This window comes from Catharus ustulatus, chromosome 3 (genome assembly GCF_009819885.2).
Source record: "Catharus ustulatus isolate bCatUst1 chromosome 3, bCatUst1.pri.v2, whole genome shotgun sequence".
Taxonomy (NCBI): Eukaryota; Metazoa; Chordata; class Aves; order Passeriformes; family Turdidae; genus Catharus; species Catharus ustulatus.
In genome coordinates this window covers 8,551,496-8,575,772 of record NC_046223.1, presented here as the reverse complement: position 1 = coordinate 8,575,772, position 24,277 = coordinate 8,551,496, and the positions used below count along the sequence as shown (strand labels likewise).

The following is a 24,277-nucleotide window of genomic DNA, read 5'->3' as shown; positions in this document are numbered from 1 at the left end:
GGGAGGGGCGGAGCTGCAGGGCGGGGTTTGGGGACGGGAGTGGCCGCAGGGATCCAGGACGCGCCCCGGGAAGCGGCGCGCGCGCGCGGGGCGGGGCGGGAGGCGGCGCGAGCCGCGCACGCGGCGGTCCCGGTCCTCGCGCGCCGCTTCCCGTGAGGAGGAGCGCGCGGCATGGCGGGCACCGGCGCGGAGCCGCGCCCGGACCCGCACCGCCTGCGGCCCCCACGGCGCGGCACGACCCAGCGCGACCTCACCAGCGCCCACATCGAGTCCTTCAACTACGCCGTCAGCGAGGGCGTCTATCGCGCTGTGCAGGTGTGCGGGGCGGCGGGCGCGGGGCCGGGCCCGCTCCCGCCGCCGGCGCGCTGACCCGGTGCCATTGCAGGATGTGCCCCCGGTGGAGTTCGCGCTGAAGGACAAGCGGCTGGCGCTGACCCTGGTCGGGGTGTCCATCTCCCCTCCCGCCGTGCCGGCCGGGACGGTTTGCCAGGAGAGGAGGGTGTTCCCGGCGGAGTGCCGCGGGCTGCGCAGCACCTACCGCGGCAGGATCACGGTGAGTGCCCGCCCGCTCAGCGTGTCCGTGTTCCGGCCGAGCTCCCACACGCGTGTGTTCCCATCCCGGCCGAGCTCTCCACCCGCGTGTGTCCGTGTCCCGGCCGAGCTCTCCACCCGCGTGTGTCCGTGTCCCGGCCGAGCTCTCCACCCGCGTGTGTCCGTGTCCCGGCCGAGCTCCCACCCGCGTGTGTCCGTGTCCCGGCCGAGCTCCCACACGCGTGTGTCCGTGTCCCGGCCGAGCTCCCACACGCGTGTTCCCATCCCGGCCGAGCCCCGTGCTATGGTCAAAGCCCTTTCCCGGCTCCCCGCTCTCACGGAGCTGCCCCGCAGCTCTGCGGTGTTCATCATGTGTGGCCTCGCTGTTTTTCCCCGCACGTCAACCTTGTCGTGGTCCCCGCTCCGCTCGCCTTCTTTCCTGTCTTACGTTTCTCCCTGCGAGCAGCCAGCCAGCTTGGAAGACCTTGGATGGAGCCCCGTGTCGTCCCAGAGAGCAGCAGCATCCAAATCTTGTTTCTGCAGGAATTCAGGTTTCAGATGCAGCGTTGCTCCTACACAGAAGTCCAGAGCTATAAACCTCTCCTGTTTTCATAAGTGCTTTAAAATTTGCATAGAGAGAAAGCATCCCCAGCAAATATTTATCTTCACAGTGTGAAAGGATTGCGTATTGCTGTTTTCCATTAAAATGGTGTAGTTGTGTCTGAGCTGATTGCTTATGTGAGGCACCTGGTGCAAGGGAATGCTTGCTTGGAATTTCAGGTTTTTGCTTGTTTTCTTATTTGTGGTTTTTTATTTCTCTGAAGCTGTGCACCTTATTGTGATAAGAGCCGCTCTAAGTGCAGTGCCTTATCTGAAAATGAAAGTGAGGAAGTGCAGATTGTTCACAGCTGTATTCTCAGTGGATCTTAAGATTTTCCTGAGCTAGAGCTGATTTTATTTGTTTTACCTAATTTATTTCCCATCTCTTTTTTTTCCCTCCTCCAATTGTCTGCTGTTTAATTATTTTTGGAATGTTTGGAGCAGTTAGAACAGCTTGCTGTGCCTTGTGTGAGAAGGTGGTTCTTTGAGCTGGAACAGGTTAACCTCTCCCATTCCCTGCCCATGCACAGCAGAAAACAGTCAGTAATCATTCCCTATTTCCGCCTTGCTGCTTTAGCTCCATATCCCTCCCTCAGTTCCCACGCCCCAGGGTAAGATGTGAGCCCCAGTCTACTGAGCAGCTGTAGACTGCAGCAGTCCCTGTGGATTTAAAGGGGCACAGTAACATTTCCCTTCACTTGCCCAGTAATTTCTGGGACTCAGTTTACTCATTTTGGCTGCTACCAGGTGTTGAACCCGTGTTCCTGTATTGTAGTGCCAATGTCTCTTTCCTGCAGGACAGCAGCTCTTTCAAAGCCCATCATTCTGCCTGTAAAGTTGCAATTCTTTGCTCCCACAATCTTCCTGCAGACCCATTGCCAGAACTTGATAATAAATTTTCTTTCCTGCCTGCTTTTCTTTCTTGCTTTTCAGATCACTCATGAAAATGCTAAATGAAGAAAGATTTCATCAGGCCTGTGGTGTGAATCAGTGGACTCTTGCTCTCTTCTTCTATTTGTAACTGCTACCTTCTGAGGTTTCCTTTCCTGTCCTTTTTTCGTTTAGGTTGTTCTGTTGAAGGATCTGAAAGGCAAAGGAGTCCAAACCAACCTTGTTCACTCACCCAGCAGCTTCTTTACCTGACTCTAGACTTGCATGATTTTTTTTTCTGTAAACCTATGTTGACTGTTCCCCAGAGTGTAATTTTTATGCATGTATCTACTGGTTCTTTTTTATTATTATTACTGCCATTTTACAGTGATACAAATCTGTTGGACTGCATGTGGTTAATGTAACTGGAAACACTAAAAGAACAGCTTTAACTTACTTACTGTTGGTGTTGTATCATTTTAGGCTGACATCAGCTGGTCAGTGAATGACATGCCACAAGGAACTATCAAACAGCCCTTAGGCCACATTCCAATCATGGTGAAGTCCAAACTGTGCAACCTCTGTGGTTTTTCTCCACGAGACCTTTTGCAGCACCATGAGGAGGAAGAGGTAACAGGGATTTTGAGGGTCAGGAGAGTCTGTGTTTTACCTGAGCAGTCTGTCAGCTCACCTTCTCTTTGCAGGGCTTGGATATTTATATTTTGTTTCAAGTTTGACTTCCCGTTTTCTCTTGAAAACAGATTTATGTTTATGGGGCTTGATGAGGCAGCTTGAGATGCAGCCATGGCTGCTCTTGAACAGAGGGATCTGTTTAAATTCAGTACCTACAGTTTTGGTATAGAACCTCACAGCAACTGAGAGTGCTGTGAACGGAACTCTGCAGAGAGGAAGATTTGGAGAACAACCATTGAAAGAGGCATTTCCATTCCCAGTTGTCTCGTGCAGCTTTTTCCCTGTCTCCCCAGTAGCATGTTAGCTCTCCATAATTGAATACAGAATTACTTAGCACTGCATTTTGAACTCACCAAAAAGGAGAGAGAAAACTACAAAAGAAAATCAGAAAAGTAAGCTTGTATGTGACCAGACAGAGATCTTTCGCTCTGAAAATCCCTCTAGTTTATAAACTCAAAATGAGAACTTCAGAGCACTTACTTTAAAAAGTTAATGTCAGCTCTTCAGAGATGTTCAATTGATCACAAAGGTTCTTTCTTCCTCTAAATTGTGGAACATGCAATCCTTTTCCTTGAACTCTGCTACATTTAGACTCCATAAATCCCTACTAAGAGTGCAGCCTTTTCCAAAAGGAGTACTGAATCATGTCTTGCTATTTCCCATTAAATGTTTGGTTTTCAGGTATAATAGAGGCGTTTTTCTCTTCTACTCACAGTGCTGGTTCTGAGTTTCTAAGTATATTAAAATTATTTTTCTTCTCCTGCCAGGAAATGGGAGGCTACTTTATAATCAATGGCTTAGAAAAAGTAATCAGGATGCTGATTATGCCCAGGCGAAACTTCCCTCTTGCAATGACAAGACACAAGTGGAAAAACAGAGGCCCTGGTTTCACAGAGTATGGTAAGCTCAGCAGCTTCCTGCAGCATCCTAGTAACAACTGCTTGAGGACAAACAGGAGTAGCTGAATTTTGGTAGTTTTTGTTACAGTTCTTGTGTAATGTTAATATTTTCACTGCACGTAAGAATAAAGGGTAAACGCAACCATAATGGTACAAGCAAGAAGCAGGAACTTGCCTTGTGGGAGCTGTCTGAGCTACCCATGGGGAGTGAGGAGGTTTTATTCCAGGCTTTGCAGTACTTGTCAGCTTTCATATCTATGAAGCAGAGTAAACTAGGTTCATGGCTGCACCTTCCCCTTGTCATGTTTCCCTCAGCAAAACCAGTTTAAAATTGAATTAAGCCAGAAAATGTTAAAATGCAATTTAAACTCAGGTGTTGCTAGTGGACTGTGGTGCTTGAGCACACATTGTAGTTCCACACTAGTTTATTTCAAGGCAGTGCCAGATTAGATGGTCCTTTTCTGTTTTATTTTTCTTTGTCCTGCAGTGGATACTGTGGGACAGGACTGGGAAACACTGCTGCAGCACTGCCACCCAAACACAGAGACAGGAATGCAATTAGGAACAATACTTGTGTGTTACTCTGTCCTACAACCAAAGGTTACAAACAGGATAATTGAGGCCTGGGTCTTTCTTTAAAAACTTTCTGCATCTTCCAAGCCTCTCAGCATATGTGCTGGCTGTCCTGAGACACAGCCCTCTTTAGCTAAGAGCTGAGTTGAGCTGGTGTCTTTATTTGAGGTGGCACAGTGACACTGAAGTGAGCAACCTGCCTCATGTTCCCTGCCATCAAGTACCAGAGTTTCTCTCATGAATTGTCTCACACCTCCTTGGACATGACACAGCAATGCAGCCACTTGGTTTTGTGCAGCTCATGCTGATGTTGTGATTTTTGCAGGGGTGACGATGCACTGTGTCAAAGATGAGCACACTGCAATAAATATGAACCTTCACTACTTGGAAAACGGCTGTGTCATGGTGAATTTTATTTTTCACAAAGAGTTGTTCTTCCTCCCCTTGGGATTTGCTCTGAAGGTAAGCAATGAATGCTTGTGCTTTCTATAGTGAATAAATAGAGAAGTTTTGCAAAGCATTTTTATTTTAAGTAATAAGAAGCTAATTCCACTTGGATTATTTTCAGTCAGCCTTCCTATTCTGGTTGGAGAAAGGTCATCCAAACTGTAACACTGTAATCACTCAGTCTGCAGCAGAGGAAGTGTCTGCAGGGACAAGAGATGTGGGGAGAGTCACACTCATAGTTTTTCTAGTGAATGGTCTGGGTGGAGATCATTACCTGTGTAAGAATATCCCCTGCATTACTCTCTAAGCATCTCAACCCCACAGCATTTTGCAGTTTTCATTGTGGAAGGGCATTTCTAGAGCACTGCAAACCTAAATTGTGGGGTGCCTTGGTTCTTTAGCTGTGTTTTGTAGACAGACGTTGTTATGACCTTATTTTTCTGATCTGATAAACTTCTGTCTCTCAGGCATTAGTTACAGTAATTTCACGAATACAAGCCGCACCAATTTGACCAAAATTTTGGTGGAAACCCGGAAGTGCGGCTAATATTCCGGGGCGGCTAATCTATTAACAAAATTCTAAAAGCTGCCAACACGGAAGTGAGAGCCCGCGGCAGCCCCAAGCCAAGCTGGAGCCCGGCCGGCCCCGGCAGAGGTGGGAAAGCCTGGCAGAGGCGGGGCCAGCAGTGTGGGGGCGGGCGGCAGAGCCTGAGCCAGCAGGGCGGGGCAGGGAGGGCGGCAGAGCTTGAGCCAGCATGGCGGGGGAGCCCGGGAGAACTGGGGCTAGCAGTGCAGGGGAGCATGGCAGAAGCAGGAAGGCCGGCGGGTGGGGCTGCCTGGCAGCGGGGGAAGCCCAGCAGAATCGGGGCCAGCAGCGTGGGGGAGCCCGGCGGTGCGGGGGCCTGCAGTGCCGGCCAGGGCGAGGAAACGCGGCGGCGGTGCAGACGGGAGGGGGCGGCCGGCGAGCCTGGTGGCGGCGGCGGCAGCCCTGCCGGCGGGGCGAGCGAAAGCGGCGCTCGCGAAGCGCCGCCGCCGCTCGCGGAAGCGCCGCCGCCGCGAGCGAATCGCCGCCGCCGCTCGCGAAGCGCCGCCGCCGCTCGCGGAAGCGCCGCCGCCGCTGGCGAAGCGCCGCCGCCGCGAGCGAATCGCCGCCGCCGCGAGCGGAAGCGCCGCCGCCGCGAGCGAAGCGCCGCCGCCGCTCGCGGAAGCGCCGCCGCCGCGAGCGAAGCGCCGTTGCCGCTGGCGAAGCGCCGCCGCCGCGAGCGAATCGCCGCCGCCGCGAGCGAAGCGCCGCCGCCGCTCGCGAAGCGCCGCCGCCGCGAGCGAATCGCCGCCGCCGCGAGCGGAAGCGCCGCCGCCGCGAGCGAAGCGCCGCCGCCGCTCGCGGAAGCGCCGCCGCCGCTCGCGAAAGCGCCGTTGCCGCTGGCGAAGCGCCGCCGCCGCGAGCGAATCGCCGCCGCCGCGAGCGAAGCGCCGCCGCCGCTCGCGAAGCGCCGCCGCCGCTCGCGAAGCGCCGCCGCCGCTCGCGGAAGCGCCGCCGCCGCTCGCGAAAGCGCCGCTGCCGCTCGCGAAGCGCCGCCGCCGCGAGCGAATCGCCGCCGCCGCGAGCGGAAGCGCCGCCGCCGCGAGCGAAGCGCCGTTGCCGCTGGCGAAGCGCCGCCGCCGCGAGCGAATCGCCGCCGCCGTGAGCGAAGCGCCGCCGCCGCTCGCGAAGCGCCGCCGCCGCGAGCGGAAGCGCCGCCGCCGCGAGCGAAGCGCCGCCGCCGCTCGCGGAAGCGCCGCGGGGCGGGCGCGGCGCTCGCGAGGCGCGGCGCTCGCGAGGCGCGGCGCAGGGCGAGCGAACGCGGCAGCGGTGCGGTGCTGACGGGAGAGGGGGGCCAGCGAGCCCGGCGGCGGCGGCAGCACCAGCCGGCCAGCCCCGCCGAGCCGTGGCGCTGAGCTGGGCTACCCAGCCCCGTCGGCAACCATGAGCGGGCCGAGCCTTCCTGGCCCCGCCCCGAGCCAGTAAAGCCCGCTATGCCGCGATCCTGTTACTAATTGGCCAATTTGTGAAAGCTGCGCACGAACGAAAGTGCGGCTAATATTCGGGGTGCGGCTTATCTATTGACAAAGACAGCAACATTGTCGAGGCACCGGGGGTGCGGCTTATAATCCGTGCGGCTTGTATTCGTGAAACTACTGTAATTTCCCAGACTACCAGATTTTTGAAGAGCTGGTGAAAGGAAGGGAAGATGACACCTTTTTTGGGAACTGTGTTACCGAGATGCTGAGAGCGGTGGTAGATGCTGGCTGTTTGACACAGCAAAACGTCCTGGATTACCTGGGAAAGAGCTTCAGAGTGAAACTCAACCTGCCTGAGTGGTACAGCAATGAACAGGCTGCAGATTTCATTCTGAGGTCTGTACCTGGGTGTGACCTAGTGTCACTGTGTTGAATTTATAGGAATATGTGGGAGTATTATGATATGTATTTAAATGGATAGACACAAGTATTCCCTAAATGGTTTCACAAGAGAGTGACAGTTTTTATTTAGATGGGATTTTTGTGATGTCTTTGATGTAAAACACAAAGGCTGTGGAAGAGAAGGTTAAAGCTAGCTCTATGACTGCTTGAGGATCCATTTGTTGAACAGAAATACCGCAGTTTATTCTCAGTTTCACACAATCTCTGTCAACTCTGAATAATCTTTATCTTTTAAAATGGCAGAAAAAAGATGCTTTAAAATCTTCTTTCATTATATGAGTTAGAAATCAGTAGAAGAATTGGCTTTGAGACTGTCAGTATGGCAGGCATGCAACTAAAAAATTTATTTTTCTGATAAAGTAGGTGTTTGCTCTTCCTCCAGCTTTAGGAATTAGGCGTGGTTTTCCTTTTTGTTTGTGCTAGATTGTTGCTCATCCTACAGTTTTCCATATATGGCTTGATAGCAGTGGATATTTGTAGTTTCTGCAACAGGACACTGATAGTGCTAAGAGAAATATTTTGTAGTTTACTCCTACTTGCCTTGTTAGGCTTTTTATTTTAAAAAAATGGTTTACAATTATTTAGGAGAAACCTGAAGAACATGAAACTAGCATGAAGAGATCATGGTGGTTGCTCTTCTTTTTCTTTCTTCAGCAATTGCATCTGCATTCACCTGACCAATAGAACTGAAAAGTTCTACCTGCTCTGTATGATGACCCAGAAGCTCTATGCTTTTGCCAAAGGGGAGTGCATGGAGGATAATCCAGACAGTCTCATGAATCATGAGGTGCTTACCCCAGGACAGCTTTTCCTTATGTTCTTAAAGGTAAGGTCATGGCTTCCACATCTTCAGATTTCTTTACAAATCAGAAAGTTGGTAACATGCTTCTGGCTTAGCAACGTACTACTAATCTATTTCAGTTCAATTTATAGTGATACCTCATTTTAGGATGCTGGGAGTAGAGTAGTCGTGCTCAGAAGCTTGACTGTCCCATAGAATTCACTATGGAATAGTAGTTCTCATCCCCAAATGAGATAATTCCCTGAGTTATTACATAATTCTTTAATCTTTCTTTTCCCCTTTAGCCAGAATTTTCTTTATCATTGTTTTATTGAAAGACTGTAAAAAACTGTACAGCTTGAGTGGTTTGAGAGTGAACTTGGGGAAGCATTTTAGTGCTATATAGAGCAGCTACCAGGAACCAGAAAAAGTTCTTTCCTGCCTAGCCCTTGCTGTCAGATCTGCAGGAGTGTGAGTTAGCAACCCCTGTTTTTGAATCCTAAGATCCTAAATACAGTAGACAGAGTGTCCACTGTATACAGAGTTACCCTTGTGGTCAGATTATAGGTAGAGTTTTTTTGGGGTTTTGTCTGTGCATTATCAAATTCTGTTATTGTACCTTGTTTGGCAGACTCATCACCAGTATGGGTGGAAGTGATTGCCAAGCTGTTGGGTGGGTGTTCTCCTTTTAGTTCTGTGTTGACATACACAATCGGCATCTTGATAGAATGAAGTCAGTGTTGGAAATAAGTCTGGAAAACTGTCAGTTCCTTAGAAGTTGTCCATCATGCTAGTTTCAGAGGAGTTCTGTAGCATGTGCAGCTGATGTGCTAGATTATAAATGATATTCTAATTCGAGTTTTTCCTGTCCTGTTTTAATTTTAAATCTCTCACTTTTAAACCATAGGAGAGGCTTGAAACCTGGCTGCAATCTGTTAGGTTTGTTCTGGAGAAAAAAGCACAAAAGGCAGAAATCAACCTGAATACAGACAGCCTGATGAAGGCATTCAGCCTGGCGCCAGACTTCAGCAAGCCATTTGAGTATCTGCTTGCAACTGGTAATCTGCGGTCTAAAACAGGTAAATCTGCAGCCTTAAGATCGCCTTTTTATTTTTCCTATAAAACAGAATGAGGAACAACCTAAAATAGAGCTCTTAACTGAAAACAGCTGCTCGTAGGCAGACATTGTACACTGTATTCCTAAAAGGGGTTTGAAGAAGGGGATAGCTGAGGAAAAAGGCAAGATTTACGCACAAGCATAGGCATTGTGCATGGTATAGAACAGGTTAGTTATGAAAGCAAAGCCTCTACCCAAGTGAATAGTTGAAATTAAATTTAGCATTGTCCAAAAGAGTGACCATAGTTGGATTTGCTTTCCCAAAGATTATTTCTTCTTAGAAGGTGCAGTGTAAGACAGAGAAGAGGCATTTTTTTATCAGAACTGCCCCATTTGCCATGTGAGCTAAAGTGGAGAGAAGTTGATTTGCAGATTCAGATTTATCAGTATGACAGTGTTGTAGTGGAGTGGCTACCAGAAAATGAAATCAGATTTAAAACCTGCAGAATTTTGGTAAAACATACCAACCGCAAATTCCTAGTCACTTCACTGGTAATTACTTCCACGTGTTTGTAAAAGGAATTTAATTTTAAGGAATGGCTTGAAATGAAAAGTCTCTAAGTCTCTTACAGGTCACAGTTGTTTGTGCACGTGCACCTCCCTTGTTGGGATCCAGTGTGAGCCTCTTTAGGGGCTGTCAGTGAAAAATAAGAAACTGTCTTGTAACATCAGCCTGTGTGAAAGCTGGATGAGGCCCTGACACAAATGTCACCTTTGTTCCCTAGGGCTGGGCATGTTGCAGGCCAGTGGTCTGTGTGTGGTGGGGGACAAGCTGAATTTCATCCGCTATCTCTCCCACTTCCGCTGCATACACAGAGGGGCAGCGTTTTCCCAGATGAGAACCACGACTGTCCGCAAGCTGCTGCCCGAATCCTGGGGCTTCCTGTGCCCTGTAGACACCCCGGACGGAGAGCCCTGTGGGCTGATGAACCACATGACAGCTCTGTGTGAAATTGTCACTGAGATGGTGCCTGTGATGGACATCCCACCTTTGTTATGTTCCCTGGGTACGTCTCACTGACCTGATGGTTTAATATTCTCCTTTCTTACCTCCCTGCCCTGCAGCCCTGTGCCTGGGAAAGGTTCTCCGCACAGCTCAGCTGAGAAGGTGAAATCAAGTTTGACCTGTACTCACTGGGCTGCTTCTTAGTGGTAAATAACACATTGCTTGTACATGCACATCAGTCTGCAAAATTCAGTGTCAGCATCTCAGCTGTGTGCTATAGTGTGAGGATGTTCCCTGAAGCACAAGGAATTTCTCGCAGCTCTGAGAAACTGGACTAAGCAGTAACTTTGTAACTGCAGTTCACTTGTGATTACCACAATAATGAGAATCTTCATTTCAGTCTGAAAAATGGAAAGGGGAACAACATTATAGGCTGTAAATGTTTTGGATTTTTTTTATTCTTCATTGAACCTTGGCTTTGCCAAGAAATTTTTAGGTCTCAGTTTCTTGATGTGAACTGAGAAGCGCAGAAACAACTTGTGTGTTTTGTTTGCTTTTTTTGGGCCGTTCCTTCCATCAACCCCCTCTTCCCACAGGTGTCACCCCCATTGATGCAGCTCCAAGCCAGCCTTACTCAGAGTGCTACAGAGTTGTGCTGGATGGCTCCGTGGTGGGCTGGGTAGAGCGGGAGCTGGCTCCCGAGATTGCACAAACCCTCCGCCGTTTCAAGGTTTGTTGTCTTGTTTGGAATGTTTCTTAGCTAAACAACTTCAGCTTGCAGTGGTCAAAAATAGGAATGTTTGGAACTTCTTAGGCTTCTAGTTTTTTATTTGCTTTTTTTTTTTTTTTAAATCTGGCCCAGTAAGTTATCTTTGGCTGTATATTAGTATTGGAGTGTGCTTTTGTGTTACCTTTTTTAATCCATATATTTAATCTGTTGGTTTATGAAGTTACAGTTTTTGTTACATTTTCTTGTAAAAGGCAGCATAAGACATATTCTGTCTTTTTTGGTGGAGGTTTTTCTAAAAGTATTTCTAAGAACTCTTCTCTGTAGCTTTTTATTAGTGGCTACACCTGTGGTTGACATTTTCATTGCGTGACCAGGTGGATGCAGTTTAATTAAACTTGGTTTGTGTTTCTAGACTGTTATTTCTTTGCACCAACAGATAACACAAGAGAAGAGGTTTCCTGCACGGGCAGAAGTGGTTCTTATCCCAATGACAGGAAAACCCAGCCTGTACCCTGGGCTGTTTATTTTCACTAACCCTTGCCGGATGGTGCGGCCTGTCAGGAACCTGTCCTATGGAAGGAATGAATGGATTGGGACTCTGGAACAGGTGGGGTTTGCATATTCCCATGTTACAGAGGTACCTGGCATCAAAAATTAGTTTTGAAAATACAGAAGGAGCTGAGGATGAGGCTTTTGTTGAAGAGCTAGAATAGGTGACAAAAGGGGGTTTTCACTCCTGGGAGCTGATTTCTGGTAAATGTCGTCGCTGGACTGTAGAGATCTTTCTGAGATCTTCAAGTTTGCTGTTAGTATTAACTTTGTGAGGATTTGAGGTGAAGGATTGCTGTGCTGTGTGTACCATGTCATCTTGTGTTACATCATGTTCACCAAATGGCTCCTGGGCAGCCAAGCAGTGCATTGCTGGGGAGCTCATCCACTTGGAACTACTAAAGTGGGAGACAGAAAGGAGGACATATTGCTACAGTTTTGTATTTCAGGCTTTCTTCCCTTGCAGCTAATCTGTGGTTTACCAGCTGTCTGATTTGTCTTGCTAATACACTACAGTGCAGACAACAACCACAGCTAAAACTGAAATGGATAGAAAACCATTGGACGCAGCTTTGCTTTGTTTCCTTCCCTTTAAAAGAAAGAAGTGAACAAGCATTATCCAATTTGATGTTTGCAGATCTTCATGAATGTGGCCACAATGGAGTCAGAGGTGGTGCCTGGAGTGACCACTCACCAGGAACTCTTCCCTCACAGCATTTTGAGCGTGGTGGCCAATCTCATTCCCTTCTCCGACCACAACCAAAGTCCACGGAACATGTACCAGTGCCAGATGGGTGAGTGCTGTAGTTCCCAACACTGCAGACCCTGGGCAAGGGGATTAACACCTCCAGTATATTAAATTTCTGGCAGTATTATCAGAAAGGTGTCCCTGAAACAGTACCTCTTTCTCATACTTTTCTGCAAGTGGAAATATGTTCAAAACTCGACTCCCTTGCCAGGATGTTGAGCTGGAAAAATAAGAAGAAGAAGCAAATGCTCTTTGGCCTAGAAATGCATAACATGCGCCTCACTCTGGGAAACACTGGGGAGAATACACACATACATCCCCTCCCAGAACCACAAAACAAAACAACACACAAAAAAAAATCTCAAAGTAAGCAAAACAAGAAACACCACACCAGCCTTAGTGGGGATTTTTAAATTGCAGGAAAGAAAACAAATCTGCAGAAAAGAAACCAAAATTGGATGTAGCTCTTATGAAATGCTGTGAAAGGAATTGAGTGTTCTGGTTCATAGAAAAATTATAGCTGGGCTTAAGGCAATTACTGAATTCCAAGGGGTTGGATAATTATAATAATTGATAATCCTTCTAAATTTGTAAGTATTTCCAGCTTTTTTCTTAATAAAGTACACGGAGAAATAAATCCAAGCTTCCCTCTTTCCCTCCAGGAAAGCAGACCATGGGGTTTCCTGTTTACAACTACAAGGATCGCTCTGATAACAAGCTATACCACCTGCACACCCCACAGAGCCCTCTGGTGAGGCCCAGCATGTATGACTATTATGGGATGGACAGCTATCCTGTTGGCACCAATGCCATTGTGGCTGTCATCTCCTACAGCGGCTATGACATGGAAGATGCAATGGTAAGCCAGCATAAGGAAAAAATCCTGCTGTGCTGTGGAGGAATTTGATGTGGGGCACTGGGAGTAGGGGTGATACTCAGCTGAAAAGACCCCGCTTGTCTCTGCTGGTTCTCACACTTTTGGGCAGATTCAGCAGCACGGTGGTTGTGTTGTTACAGCAGGCAGTGCTGGAGGTGCTGGGAGTGGAGCAGAGCTTGCTTTGTCTGAGGCAGGGGCCTTCCAGCTTTGAAAAATACTGGGGTTAAGCAAGGCTTGAGCTTTTTGGAATAGTGACTTACTGGAAGGCTTTAAAAGGACAATTCCCATTTTGACCTGATGCTTACCTTTGTAAATGTTTTCTTTTTCAAAGTTATCAGCAAGTCTTTAACAGGCTTTTGTTTCTCCTTTTTAGATCGTAAATAAATCTTCCTGGCAGAGAGGATTTGCTTATGGAAGTGTTATCAAGGTGGAGAGCATTGACCTTTCCCTTAAAGCCAGCAGGGCAGGTGACAATTTAGTATTTGGTATCAGGCCTGGTGATCCCAACGTTGGGGAGAAGCTGGATGCTGATGGACTGCCTTTTGTTGGGTCTATCCTGCAGCCTGGGGACCCCTTCTACAGCTTCATGAACCTCAGCACAGGGGAGACCTTCACTGTGTACTACCCGTAAGTACAGCTTGTCACTCCGGGCTCTACTCGCCTGTGGGGAGAGCAGTTGGCCCTTTCCCTACAGGTGTTCCCTTTTCTCCTCACATGGCAGTGTCCATGGTGTGACAGCATGAAGTTCATGCTGTAGGTGACTCCTAGGCATGTCACACATGTTTTCTCTAAGCCAGCGTGTGCTGCAGAGCTGGCTTATCCCAGGATACTTTTGTTGGTGATTTGCCTGTGCTGGTTGTATGTGAACATGACAGCAGTTAAGCCTACAGCAGATCCCTGGCACATGGAATATCAGGCTGAGGGGTTATTTGGAGAAGGAGCACATCCCTGAACAAGGCACTTGTAAAAGTTCACACTTTGCCTTCCCTTTCTGCTCTGAACTTCCCTCTCTAATGAAGAGCTGAATCAGGTTCTTTATTTTGGGATCCCATCATTCACACCCATATGGTGTGAATTTATCAGTGGTAGGGAGAGGGGCTGCTGCCTTAACACAATGGAAATGGCAGTGGGATGCAATTTATCAAAGTGTGATACAGATGAACCAGGTTGAAATCCTTATTTAAAGTCGTGTGGCACATTACCTGATCACCTGAAAGTGATACCTGAATGGCACTTGGAAGATGCCATTGCATTGCTTCCTTGCCCTAATAGTCTGAGTTCCCTCACTATTGAGTAGTACCTTGAAGAATGGTGGTGTTTCTCAGCTGTCCCAAGGCGTTTTGTAGGTGGTTTAGGTTTATTGCTTCATTTTCCTTTTGAAACTAAAAATTACTAGCAAACCTGACACCTTGGTTATGATTGTTCATCCACCTACACAGGAGTAAGGAAGTGGGCATTGTGGACAACGTCAGGTTGTGCAGCAACGACCGTGGCACTGGGAAGTTCAAGAAGGCTTGCATCACTGTGAGGGTTCCCCGAAATCCCACTATTGGAGACAAATTTGCCAGCCGTCATGGACAGAAAGGTATCCTGAGCCAGCTCTGGCCTGTGGAGGACATGCCCTTCACGGAGAACGGGATGGTTCCAGACATCCTCTTCAACCCTCATGGCTTCCCCTCCCGCATGACCATTGGGATGTTAATTGAGAGCATGGCAGGGAAGTCAGCAGCCCTGCACGGCGTCTCCTATGACGCCACTCCCTTCACCTTCACTGAGAAGAAGTCTGCTCTGAAATACTTTGGTGAGACTTTAGCGAGTGCGGGTTACAACTTCTTTGGGACGGAGAAAATGTACAGTGGCATCAGTGGGGTGGAGCTGGAGGCAGACATCTTCGTGGGGGTGGTGTACTACCAGCGCCTGCGCCACATGGTCTCCGACAAGTTCCAGGTGAGGACCACGGGGCCCCGGGACGCTGTCACCAACCAGCCTGTCAAGGGGAGGAATGTGGAAGGCGGGATCCGCTTTGGCGAGATGGAGCGGGATGCTCTGCTGGCCCATGGCACATCCTTCCTGCTGCAGGACCGCCTGTTCAACTGCTCCGACGGCTCCGTGGCCTACGTGTGCACCAGCTGCGGCAGCATGACATCCCCTGTGCTGGAGAAACTGTCCCACTCTGTCACCAGCAGCAGGAGGTATTCCTGCTCCGTCTGCAGCAAGGTGGATGCCATCGAGGTGGTCCCTGTGCCACATGTCTTCCACTACTTTGTGGCCGAGCTGGCAGCCATGAACATAAAAACAAAGCTCAATGTGGAGTAGCTTGGTCCTTGGCGTGGTGATAGTTGGAGGGAGGAAGCACCTGTCAAGTCTTGTCCCTGAGTTTCAGGTGTTAAGTCAGTTCTCAGGTTCTTCAAAAGAATTCAAGATTAATTTGAGGTTTGTATTGCGACATGGTGGTTGCCCAGCTGTAGAGCAAGGAACGATGGCTCTATTGGTTTGTTTGGACTTACTAAGGAATCACCAGTTACTGAGATGTGTATGAAAATCAGGCAGTATTGCTGCTCTGCCCAAGCTCCTGGGTTGAGAGTGATGGCTGAGTGTGGGCTGAAACTGCGGGTATGAAGAGGTCATAAAACAGCATGAAGTGAATGATGGAAATCACAAAAAAAAATTTTTGTTCTCTTTTTCAAGAAAAAATATTTGAAACACATATGCCTTAATGATGGATTTGTGTTAAAGTTTTTGTACGACTTTTGTTTTTCTGTATTTCAATACATGTGCCTTGAGTCATAAAGAGTCACAAAGTTCTGCTGCGTGAAGCCACAGCCTTGACTGCAAGTAACCAAGGTTGCCCTGCCAGCTGTGTCCTGGAAGTGTTCAGTGTCACCAAGCCGAGCTGTGCTGGGCTTTGGGGTTTGTTTTGGTGCATTTGGCTGAAGAAGAATAAAGCAGAGGTATTTCCAGCCTGGCTCGTGCATGGATATTGTAGGACTGGGTTTGGGTTAGGGTTTGGTGCCCCTGGGTGCACAGCAGCTGCCACCCCGCCCTGTTCCAGGCGTCCTCCGTTCCCCTCTGCCCGCCCCGGGACCGCGCGCTCAGAGTTCTTGTGTGGTTTCTTCTTGTGCAGTTTCTTCTTCACCTGCGGGCAGCGCGGTGCTGGATCGGGGATGCTCGCGGGGTTTGGCGGGCGGGGGGCAATGGGAGTGTCCCGGGGCCGGGGCGCGGAGGTGCCGCACCCCCAGCAGCCCCCCCGGGACCGGGCAGGAGCAGCGGCCCCAGCGGGGCGGAGCGGGGCCGTACCAGCGGCGGGGGAGCGCCGCGCCAGCCCCGGCCCCGCAGCCCCGGCGGTGGGCGGTGCAGCTGGAGCTGCGGTGGGGGCTGAGCCCTCGGCAGCCCCGTGCGCTGCAGCTGCCATGGAGCCGCTCCGGGTGCTGCTGGCTGCCGCTCTGCTCCCGCTCCTGCCCCGTGAGTACCCCCGGGAGGGGCTCAGGAGGCGGAAAGGCCGGCTGCCGTCCAGGCTGGATGCGAAGGCTGAGCTCTGCCCAGCTGGCAGCCGTGCTGGGTGGGATTGTGAGGGAAGCAGTGCCCCTAAATCTTGTCTCTCCCTCAGTTGGCAGGGCAGCTGTGCCACTGCCTACACTGACCCAGCCACTGAGCATGGTGCTGGCCGGGCAGCGCCGGCAGCTGGTGGTGTGCGTGGTGAGCGACCTGACCCCCAGCTCTGGCCATGCTGTCTGGATCTCCGGTGGGAGTGGTAGCATCCTGCAGTCCTTTGCCTACGGGGCTTCCCAGGAAGATGGTGGCACCGTCTGCTCCGTCTCCCTCCTTTCCAGTGACCCCCCGCGCGAGAGGGAACTTGCCTGCCATGTGGGGGCCAACAGGACCTCCCCGTCCCACAGCTCCAGCCCCATCCGCCTCACCGGTATGACCCTGCTGCCACCCCCTCTGCCTGCCTCGGCCATGCTGCCCAGCCTGCACTGGTGGCCCCCGAGGAGGGAGGCCGGCAGTGCCTCTGGGGCCAGCAGGGCACAGGTGTGAGGTCCTAGGGGCAAACGTGTCTGTCGCGATCACAGGAAGGGGTTTGTGGCCAGCCCTGCCCTGCACCTGGTGCTGGGCTGCCAGCACCTCCCCAGCTGCTCTTTCATCCCACAGGAAACGAGGAGGTGGCGGAGCTGTGTAGCACAGCTGGTGAGTCTCTGTCCCTGCCGGGGAGAAAGCCCTGGCAGTGGCTTGGCTGGGGCTAGGTGGTGATTGGGATGGGTTTTCCTACAGTGTTGTGGGAATGAGGAATAGGGAGGAAAGCTTCACCTTGGTGGGAAGAATGGGGAAACTGGGTCAGGGACAGCATGAGGGTGACATGAGGTGTCTGTGATCCCAAGTCTGCCCATGGCCGGCCTGGAGAGGACGTGGGGGCAGTGGGGTGTCTGTGGCAGGCATCACCTCACCCTTCCATTGCAGTGTCACCAGCCCCTGCCTTGGCAGCCCTGCTTATGGCTGTCCGTGTGGTGTTGCTGAAGGTCTTGCTCTCCGATGCTGTCCTCACCTCCATCCTCCTCGCCCAGAGCTGAGGCACGGGCAATTGCCTGTGCCCGAAGGGTAAGTCCCCCCAGTTTGGTGTAGGGGTGTGGAAAACGCTGGAAATATTCTGGAGACTGGAGAGAGGATCCCCAAATGGAGGCCGGAGGAGACCCTGTTGGTTGGGGAAGGTACAGGATGGGAATCTTGGATTGGGTGGACAAGAGAGAGGGGCTGACTGATTACTGTGGGTGGCCAGGCCCCACATCCCTCCAGGAATTACCTGAGGATGGGAAGGGACCCCAAATTACCCAGAGGTAGGGAAAGGGCCCCAGGGTACCTCGGGGGGGGGAAGTCTCCAGAATTCCAGAGGCAGGGAGGGGCCCCGGAGGTTCTCTGGGTACCTGAGGGGCGGCCGCGGCCACGTGCGCGCCCCTTCCCACGTGGGCGCCCGGCGGGACCGCCTGGGGGCGGTGCCACGGGGGCCGCGCTGCGCTGCGATTGGCTGGCGGCGGCCGGCGGGGATTGGTCACGCGGGTCACGCGCGCTCCCGCCATTGGCCGGCGCGGCGGGGCCGCCATGGTAACCGGGCGTGGCGGGGCGGGAGCGCGCCCCGGAAACGGAGTCATGGCGGCGGCGGCGGGGGCAGCCTTGCTGATGCTGCTGATGGCGGCGGCGCTGGCGGAGGGCGACGACTCGGACTGGGTGCGACTGCCCAGCAAGTGCGAGGGTAAGTGGAACCTCGGGGGACCTGGGCGATCGGCCGCTGCCGGCTGTCGGCTCGGGCCGCGGGGCTGGTGTGGGGCTGCGCCCCCGCGGGCTGCCCCTGTGCCCGCCTCCTGCCCGCGGGCACCGCCGTTCCCGGCAGTCACTCGATCGCCTGCCGGCTCGTAGCTGGGACCGGCCGTGTGTGCTGCTTACAGTTCGGTCTCCGTGATGCTTCCTGTCTGAGTATCCCTTTGGTTCACAGGCAGTCCAGGGTAGGTCATGACGGACATTTGCTGTCTGGTGCAGTTTCCTCTGTGTTTGCTGTGCAGGCGTATGTGGAGCTGGACAGCAAAGAGAAAATAAAAAAAAAAATAAAAATAAAAAAAAGGAGTTCTTTACAAAGCTTTCCCTGCCGGGGAAGCAGCTCTGGAGATGCTGATGTCCGAGTTCTGCTGTGGCACCGGCGTAACCTCAGAGAAGCATCAGAGCAAGCACTGACCACACTCTGCTCCTCTTCCTGCCCAGGCGTGGAACCTGTGTCAGTGCCCAGCAAAAGCTGCAGGAAGCATCTGGATAAGTGGACTCAGGAATGAGCACTCCTGGCACGTGTGGGGACACTGCAGCAGGTGTGGGGGACATCCTTGAGGCCTGAGCTCCAAGGGTCTGCAGGAAGGAACGATCATCCCAGCTGAGAAAGGGCCAGAGTCACCTCCAGCCCCTGTGCCAGCAGAGAAAGGATTGTGCAGGAGGTGGGCACAGGGCTTCTCAGCGCGTGCGTGGGAGCTCTGGAGAAGCCACCTCGCTCTCATCCTGCCTGGGGCATCTCTCAACTCGCATAATTGCCTGGGAGAAGACAGTCGCTCATTGCTGACAGACCATTTCTGCTGGAGCTTGGCACTTCTCCTAAAGTGGAGCTCGAAGAAGAGGTGGCTTCTGACAAACAGGACCCCACAGCACTGGACAAAGCTTTCTCCACCTTCCTGAAACCCTGGCTTAGCGGGTTGTGCCTGGCTTCCATCCTTCCGTATTCCCACTTGTAAACCCCTGAGATATTTCTCCTGCTGTCTCTTTCTACAGCTCTGTTGAGCTCTTTTTACAGAAGCAATAAAGCTTTTTTTTTAGTTTTATAAAAATACTCATGCACTGTTGTTCTAAATCTGTTGATATGCTGCAGGCAGAGCCCCAGGTTGTGTTGCTGGAGCTCACGGCCAGCATCTTGTCAGGTCAGCCAGCCCACCAACCCCTGCCAGCTGCTCAGTCCCCAGCACAGCCCCAGTGTCCCCAGAGCACCGAGAGCACAGAACCAGTACCAGGTGGGAGGTGCTGTCATCATGAGGAGAAGCTCTGAGCCACACTGGGACTTGCATTGTGAAGACCCCACGTTCTTCTAAAAGGAAGAGAGCAGCTTGTGGCAGGGAGGCAGAGGCTTTTTTGGGGGGATAAAGCTGCAGACATAACTGAGCCTGTGTGACTTCCCAGCTGTGCCACAGCATCTGGTTTACACTGAAGCATTGTTTTGGGTGCTCCTGCTTCAAGTGTTCTCCAGTGGAAGCAGCTGAGCCATTCCTGGTTATTTCTTGAGATGGCCAAGGTGTCATTTGTGTTCTCAGCAGCTTTGGTGTGCCCAGTTCCTGGGGCTGGTTCTTGCTGCTGTCCCAGGTGCTGTCACACTGCCTGTGAGAAGTGACACTCCCTAAACCCTTTGTGCTCTCTCCTTCCCACAGTGTGCAAGTACGTGGCCGTGGAGCTGAAATCTGCCTTCGAGGAGACTGGCAAGACCAAGGAGGTGATCGACACCAAGTACGGCTTCCTGGATGGGAAGGGCTCTGCTGTCAAGTACACACAGTCGTAAGTGGGAGCGGGGCAGGAGTCTCCTGCTGCTGTCGCTGCCCCTCCAGAGCCAGAGGCTTTGGGAGGCTCACCCTGTGCCCTGGCTGTTGCTGGGGGCCCACGCCTGAGCCCTTCCTCCTCTCCATGCAGGGACATCCGGTTAATTGAGGTGACAGAGAACATCTGCAAGCGGCTGTTGGATTACAACCTGCACAAGGAGAGGAGCGGCAGTAACAGATTTGCAAAGGTGAGAGCCATTCCTTCAGTTCCCAAATGTGCCTCATCCATCCCTTCACTGCCAGAGTGACAAACCAGGTTCATTCTTCCCATCCTCTGTATCCCCTGCTAGTTCCCCATGGCACGCGAGGCCATGCTGTCCCCAGAATCACGTGTGGGGTGCAGGGGCTGTGTTCCTCTCGGGTTTGGGACCAGGTTTGCAGAGGGGGACTCACTGCCAGCTGAACTCCCCGGTAACGCTGAGGCCTCAGGGATCTGGCTTCCGTGTTCCTGCACAGCTGGGCAGAGTTGTGTGGCTGACACTGGGAGGAGAGGGTGGGAGTCCTCCAGGAGGAGCTCAGCCTCACCCAGCAGTGCTGCTCCCTCTCTCACAGGGCATGTCAGAGACGTTCGAGACCCTGCACAACCTGGTGCACAAGGGTGTCAAGGTGGTGATGGACATCCCCTACGAGCTGTGGAACGAGACCTCCGCCGAGGTGGCTGACCTCAAAAAGCAGGTACCCCGCCCTGTGGGATTGGTCCTCAGTGGCTGCTCTGACCTTGTAGGCTGGAGTGGAGCGGGGAGAGTATCCAAGGGTGCGCTGCTGGGAGCAGGACAGGAACAGGACCTGTGGCAGAAGCCTGGCCCTGGTCCTGCCACACCAGCATCTGTCTGGAGCTGGGCTCTCCTCTCTGCCCTAGTGCGATGTGCTGGTAGAGGAGTATGAAGATGTCATCGAAGATTGGTACAGGCACCACCAGACAGAAGATCTCTCCCAATTTCTCTGTGCTAACCACGTGCTAAAAGGAAAGGACACAAGTAAGTCCTGGCTGCTGCCAGGGGCTGAAATAATCATGGAATGCTCAGGAGGGCAGGGAAGCCTTGCTAAAACATGGGGAGCCCTGCCTCTCCATCAGGGACCCCTCTGCCCTCTCTTCTCCTCTTTACCCTAGGCTGCCTGGCAGAGAAATGGACTGGCAAGAAGGGTGATTTGGCAAGCGTGGGGGAGAAGCAGAGCAAAAAAAAGAGCGGGAAGAAGAAGAAAAAGGGCCCTAAGGATGAGCACGAGGAAGCTGCCAGGCTTCCGGACACAGGGGAGGCCCTGGAGGGGGTCCAGGAGCAGGCTCCGCTCACCCACAGCCCAGCTGATGAGCTGTAGGCACGCAGCCCTGCCCGGGGCTTCACCCCGCTGTGCCTATGGCTACCAAAGGAAAAGGGACTTGTGACTGGGGGAGACCGGAGCTCCTGGCCCGCCTCGCCAGCCCAGGTGCCAGCCCGTGATTAGGTGTCACGGAGCCGCGGACCCGGCCCTTCCGCATCCCTGCCGGGGGCTCCAGCTCCGGGAGGCCGCGAGTGCTGCCCCGCCGCCGACTCCTCGCACGCCGCCGGGACTGTAAATAAAGACGTTTTCCCCAGAGTCGCCACCGCCACTGCCGGCCCTGCCTCTGCTGCTGCTGCTGCTGGGTGCGGGATCAGCGGCTCTGAGGCCCCTGAGGGCGCTGAGGGGCGGGCGGGTGCCGCGGCCGGGCCGGGCCCTGACCCCGCCGAGGCAAAGGTCGAGGCCGTGAGGGGGTGCGGCGCGAGCGCCGCCGGCCGGCGCTGATTGGCGGGGCCGCGGCCAGGGGGGCGGGGACGAGAGGGGCGCGGCGCGAGCGGCGATTGGCGGGGCGGCGGGGGCGGACGCGGCGGCGATTGGCTGGGGCGCGGGGGCGGGGCGCGGCGGGGGCGCGGCGCAGCGAGGCTGAGGGACCGCGGCGGTGCCGGGCTGCGGGGCCGTGTCCGTGTCGGTGGCGGCGGGATGGTGGACAGCGTGTACCGGACGCGGTCGCTGGGAATCGGGGCGGAGGGGCTGCCGGACCAGTATGCGGACGGGCGGGCGGCCCGCGTGTGGCAGCTGTACATCGGCGACACGCGTGGCCGCACGGACGAGTACCGCAGCTGGCTCCTGGCGCTGCTCCGCCAGCACCGCTGCCGCTCCGTCCTCGACGTGGCCTGCGGCACCGGGTGAGGCCCCGCTCCCGCCCGCCCCCAAGGTGTCCCTCCCCCCTGCCCGGGGCTACCCGGGGCCTCGCTGCCCCCGGCCGTCCCCAGTGCCCCCCCCCGGCCCCCTCGGCTGCCCCGACCCCGCTGACAGCCGTGTCCCCAGGGTGGACTCCATCATGCTGCTCGAGGAGGGCTTCCAGGTGACCAGCGTCGATGCCAGCGACAAGATGCTCAAGTACGCGCTGAAGGAGCGCTGGGAGCGGCGCAAGGAGGAGCCCTTCGATCGATGGGGTGCGGGGGCTGTGGGGGCCGGGAGGGGCCTGCAGACACTGACACTGTCCCCCAGCGCACTGCCCATGGCCCCTCGCAGTGCCCAGGCCACTCTGGCCGGGTGGCCTTGCTGCGGGGACCTGCCAAGGCCAGCTGCTTGGCAAAGACAAGCCATGGTCCTTGCCTGTCTGGCTGCTGGTCAGAGGCCAGAGCCGGCACCCACAAGGGCCTGGGAAGGGCTGGGTGATGCTGGGATGGGAGCTTGCAGGGGAGGCTGTTGGGTGTCCCTGTCCTCATCCATGTCCGTGTGCTGCAGTCATCGAGGAGGCCAACTGGCTCACACTGGAGAAGGACCTGGAGAAGCCAGGGGATGGGTTTGATGCAGTCATCTGCCTCGGGAACTCCTTTGCACACCTGCCTGACTTCAAAGGTGAGTTGGGGCAGGGGAGAGGAGGGGGGAGCACCTATGCATGTGTGTGCATAGTGTCTTCCACCAAGCTGAGAACATGTCCTAACTCATGTCATTAGTGGGATTAGATGGGATTGGACATGGTGCAGCTACTGTTTCATGGTGCTTCTCCAGGGAGGGCATAGCTGAGGCCCCATGCCTCAGTCTGTGACATGAGTGGGCCCACTGGGTTCCATGGTCATGGTGGTTTGTGCATCAGTGTCACAACTCTGGCAAGGCTGGAGGCACACCCAGACTTGTGGTGGGTTTCCTACATGGCATGCTCTGCTCCAGTGAGGCTGAGAACGTGCCTGAGCTCATGCCGTGGGTGGGGCTGTGGGTTCTCCAAGCTGAGATCTGGGGGTAGATGATAGGGGCGGGTATCTGTGTGTGCATGTGTGTGTGTGTGTATGGGTAAGATGAGGGCATATGGGCTGTGCCAATGCTTTGGAGACACCATAGTTTCCTCCCAGGGGACCAGAGTGACCACAAGCTGGCCTTGAGGAACATTGCCAGCATGGTGCGGCCCGGGGGTGTCCTGGTCATTGACCACCGCAACTACGATCACATCCTGGCCACGGGCTGTGCACCACCCGGCAAGAACATCTACTACCAGGTCGGTGGCTGGCAGGCCCTGCCCCATCCCAGTCCCCTTTAACCCAGCCCCATAGGCCCAAGAGGGCCAGGCAGCAGGACTGTGCCCAGGCTGGGGGCCACTGATGTCCTCCTGTGGTCTCCCAGAGTGACTTGACCAAGGACATCACCACCTCAGTGCTGCTGGTGAACAACAAGGCTCACATGGTGACCCTGGACTACACCGTGCAGGTCCCCCCCACTGAGGCAGGGGCAGACCCGGAGCTGAGGTGAGAAGAGCTGCAGAGGTGGCTCCTGGCGTGGGGGGATGGCTGGCACTGTGCCCCACTGTCCCCCTGCCTCACCAGCACTGCCTCCTTGCAGCAAGTTTCGGCTCTCGTACTACCCGCACCGGCTGGAGGCCTTCACTGCGCTGCTGAAAGGGGCATTCCAGGGAAAGTGCCAGCACACTGTCCTGGGCGACTTCCAGCCCTACACACCAGGACAGGCTCACGTGCCCTGCTACTTCATCCACGTCGTGAAGAAGACAGGCTGAGGGGCCTACAGAGATGGGACTGTGGTGACTGAGAGCTCCAAGCAGCTGTGGGTCCAAGCAGGGGGGTGGGGACATGGCTGAGAGCCACCTGGGAGACCTCTCCCCTTAATTAAGAACATTTCTGAGAGCTACCTGTGATCATGGTCCGTGTGTCCCTGTATGGGCAGGGTATGGGGCAAGGGGGATGGCGACAGCCTCCTCAGGACTCTGTGGAAGGAGGTGCTCAGCCTGGGGGCGGTACAGGATGGGTGCAGGCACAGCTTCCCCGCCCAGTACCCAGCTGCAGGTGCCAGCATGCCAGCAGTGTGGGGCTTGGGGGCCTCCTTGAAGCGGAAGGAAGGGTGAACTGGCTCCCA

The 24,277-nt window shown here is 53.8% G+C and overlaps 4 protein-coding genes across 4 annotated transcripts; all 4 read left to right on the top strand.

The window, feature by feature from the left end:
• Positions 1-210: 210 nt before the first annotated feature.
• Positions 211-15,769, top strand: POLR1B (RNA polymerase I subunit B). The gene is made up of 16 exons (XM_033056423.1): positions 211-315; positions 386-553; positions 2,485-2,631; positions 3,462-3,594; positions 4,492-4,628; positions 5,081-5,088; positions 6,795-7,010; positions 7,731-7,902; positions 8,765-8,936; positions 9,700-9,981; positions 10,517-10,650; positions 11,087-11,257; positions 11,837-11,993; positions 12,610-12,806; positions 13,198-13,451; positions 14,264-15,769. The coding sequence occupies exons 3-16, from the start codon at positions 2,512-2,514 to the stop codon at positions 15,138-15,140; spliced, it is 3,030 nt and encodes a 1,009-aa protein (XP_032912314.1). The 5' UTR covers positions 211-315; positions 386-553; positions 2,485-2,511; the 3' UTR covers positions 15,141-15,769.
• A 465-nt stretch (positions 15,770-16,234) lies between these two features.
• PTCRA (pre T cell antigen receptor alpha) lies at positions 16,235-17,389 on the top strand. The gene is made up of 4 exons (XM_033056678.1): positions 16,235-16,286; positions 16,432-16,743; positions 16,974-17,009; positions 17,280-17,389. The coding sequence occupies exons 1-4, from the start codon at positions 16,235-16,237 to the stop codon at positions 17,387-17,389; spliced, it is 510 nt and encodes a 169-aa protein (XP_032912569.1).
• A 547-nt stretch (positions 17,390-17,936) lies between these two features.
• CNPY3 (canopy FGF signaling regulator 3) lies at positions 17,937-21,508 on the top strand. Its single transcript, XM_033055099.1, has 6 exons — positions 17,937-18,066; positions 19,769-19,892; positions 20,025-20,121; positions 20,486-20,608; positions 20,793-20,910; positions 21,045-21,508. The coding sequence occupies exons 1-6, from the start codon at positions 17,964-17,966 to the stop codon at positions 21,248-21,250; spliced, it is 771 nt and encodes a 256-aa protein (XP_032910990.1). The 5' UTR covers positions 17,937-17,963; the 3' UTR covers positions 21,251-21,508.
• Positions 21,509-21,791: 283 nt separating this feature from the next.
• Positions 21,792-24,058, top strand: GNMT (glycine N-methyltransferase). The gene is made up of 6 exons (XM_033055097.1): positions 21,792-22,095; positions 22,238-22,365; positions 22,661-22,774; positions 23,266-23,408; positions 23,534-23,655; positions 23,750-24,058. Exons 1-6 carry the CDS (start codon positions 21,890-21,892, stop codon positions 23,919-23,921), a joined length of 885 nt encoding a protein of 294 aa, XP_032910988.1. The 5' UTR covers positions 21,792-21,889; the 3' UTR covers positions 23,922-24,058.
• Positions 24,059-24,277: the final 219 nt, after the last annotated feature.

What these genes read in the sequence shown, in the direction of transcription:
- POLR1B (XM_033056423.1), top strand. Translation starts at nt 2,512, where the DNA reads ATGCCACAAGGAACTATCAAACAGCCCTTAGGCCACATTCCAATCATG. An exon ending in TTTTCCTTATGTTCTTAAAG is followed by an intron (nt 7,903 to 8,764) that starts GTAAGGTCATGG and finishes TTTAAACCATAG; the next exon opens with GAGAGGCTTGAAACCTGGCT. An exon ending in GGATTGGGACTCTGGAACAG is followed by an intron (nt 11,258 to 11,836) that starts GTGGGGTTTGCA and finishes TGATGTTTGCAG; the next exon opens with ATCTTCATGAATGTGGCCAC.
- PTCRA (XM_033056678.1), top strand. Translation starts at nt 16,235, where the DNA reads ATGGAGCCGCTCCGGGTGCTGCTGGCTGCCGCTCTGCTCCCGCTCCTG. An exon ending in TCTGCTCCCGCTCCTGCCCC is followed by an intron (nt 16,287 to 16,431) that starts GTGAGTACCCCC and finishes TCTCTCCCTCAG; the next exon opens with TTGGCAGGGCAGCTGTGCCA. An exon ending in GGAGCTGTGTAGCACAGCTG is followed by an intron (nt 17,010 to 17,279) that starts GTGAGTCTCTGT and finishes CTTCCATTGCAG; the next exon opens with TGTCACCAGCCCCTGCCTTG.
- CNPY3 (XM_033055099.1), top strand. Translation starts at nt 17,964, where the DNA reads ATGGCGGCGGCGGCGGGGGCAGCCTTGCTGATGCTGCTGATGGCGGCG. An exon ending in ACTGCCCAGCAAGTGCGAGG is followed by an intron (nt 18,067 to 19,768) that starts GTAAGTGGAACC and finishes TCCTTCCCACAG; the next exon opens with TGTGCAAGTACGTGGCCGTG. An exon ending in TGGCTGACCTCAAAAAGCAG is followed by an intron (nt 20,609 to 20,792) that starts GTACCCCGCCCT and finishes TCTCTGCCCTAG; the next exon opens with TGCGATGTGCTGGTAGAGGA.
- GNMT (XM_033055097.1), top strand. Translation starts at nt 21,890, where the DNA reads ATGGTGGACAGCGTGTACCGGACGCGGTCGCTGGGAATCGGGGCGGAG. An exon ending in GACGTGGCCTGCGGCACCGG is followed by an intron (nt 22,096 to 22,237) that starts GTGAGGCCCCGC and finishes CCGTGTCCCCAG; the next exon opens with GGTGGACTCCATCATGCTGC. An exon ending in GGAGCCCTTCGATCGATGGG is followed by an intron (nt 22,366 to 22,660) that starts GTGCGGGGGCTG and finishes CGTGTGCTGCAG; the next exon opens with TCATCGAGGAGGCCAACTGG.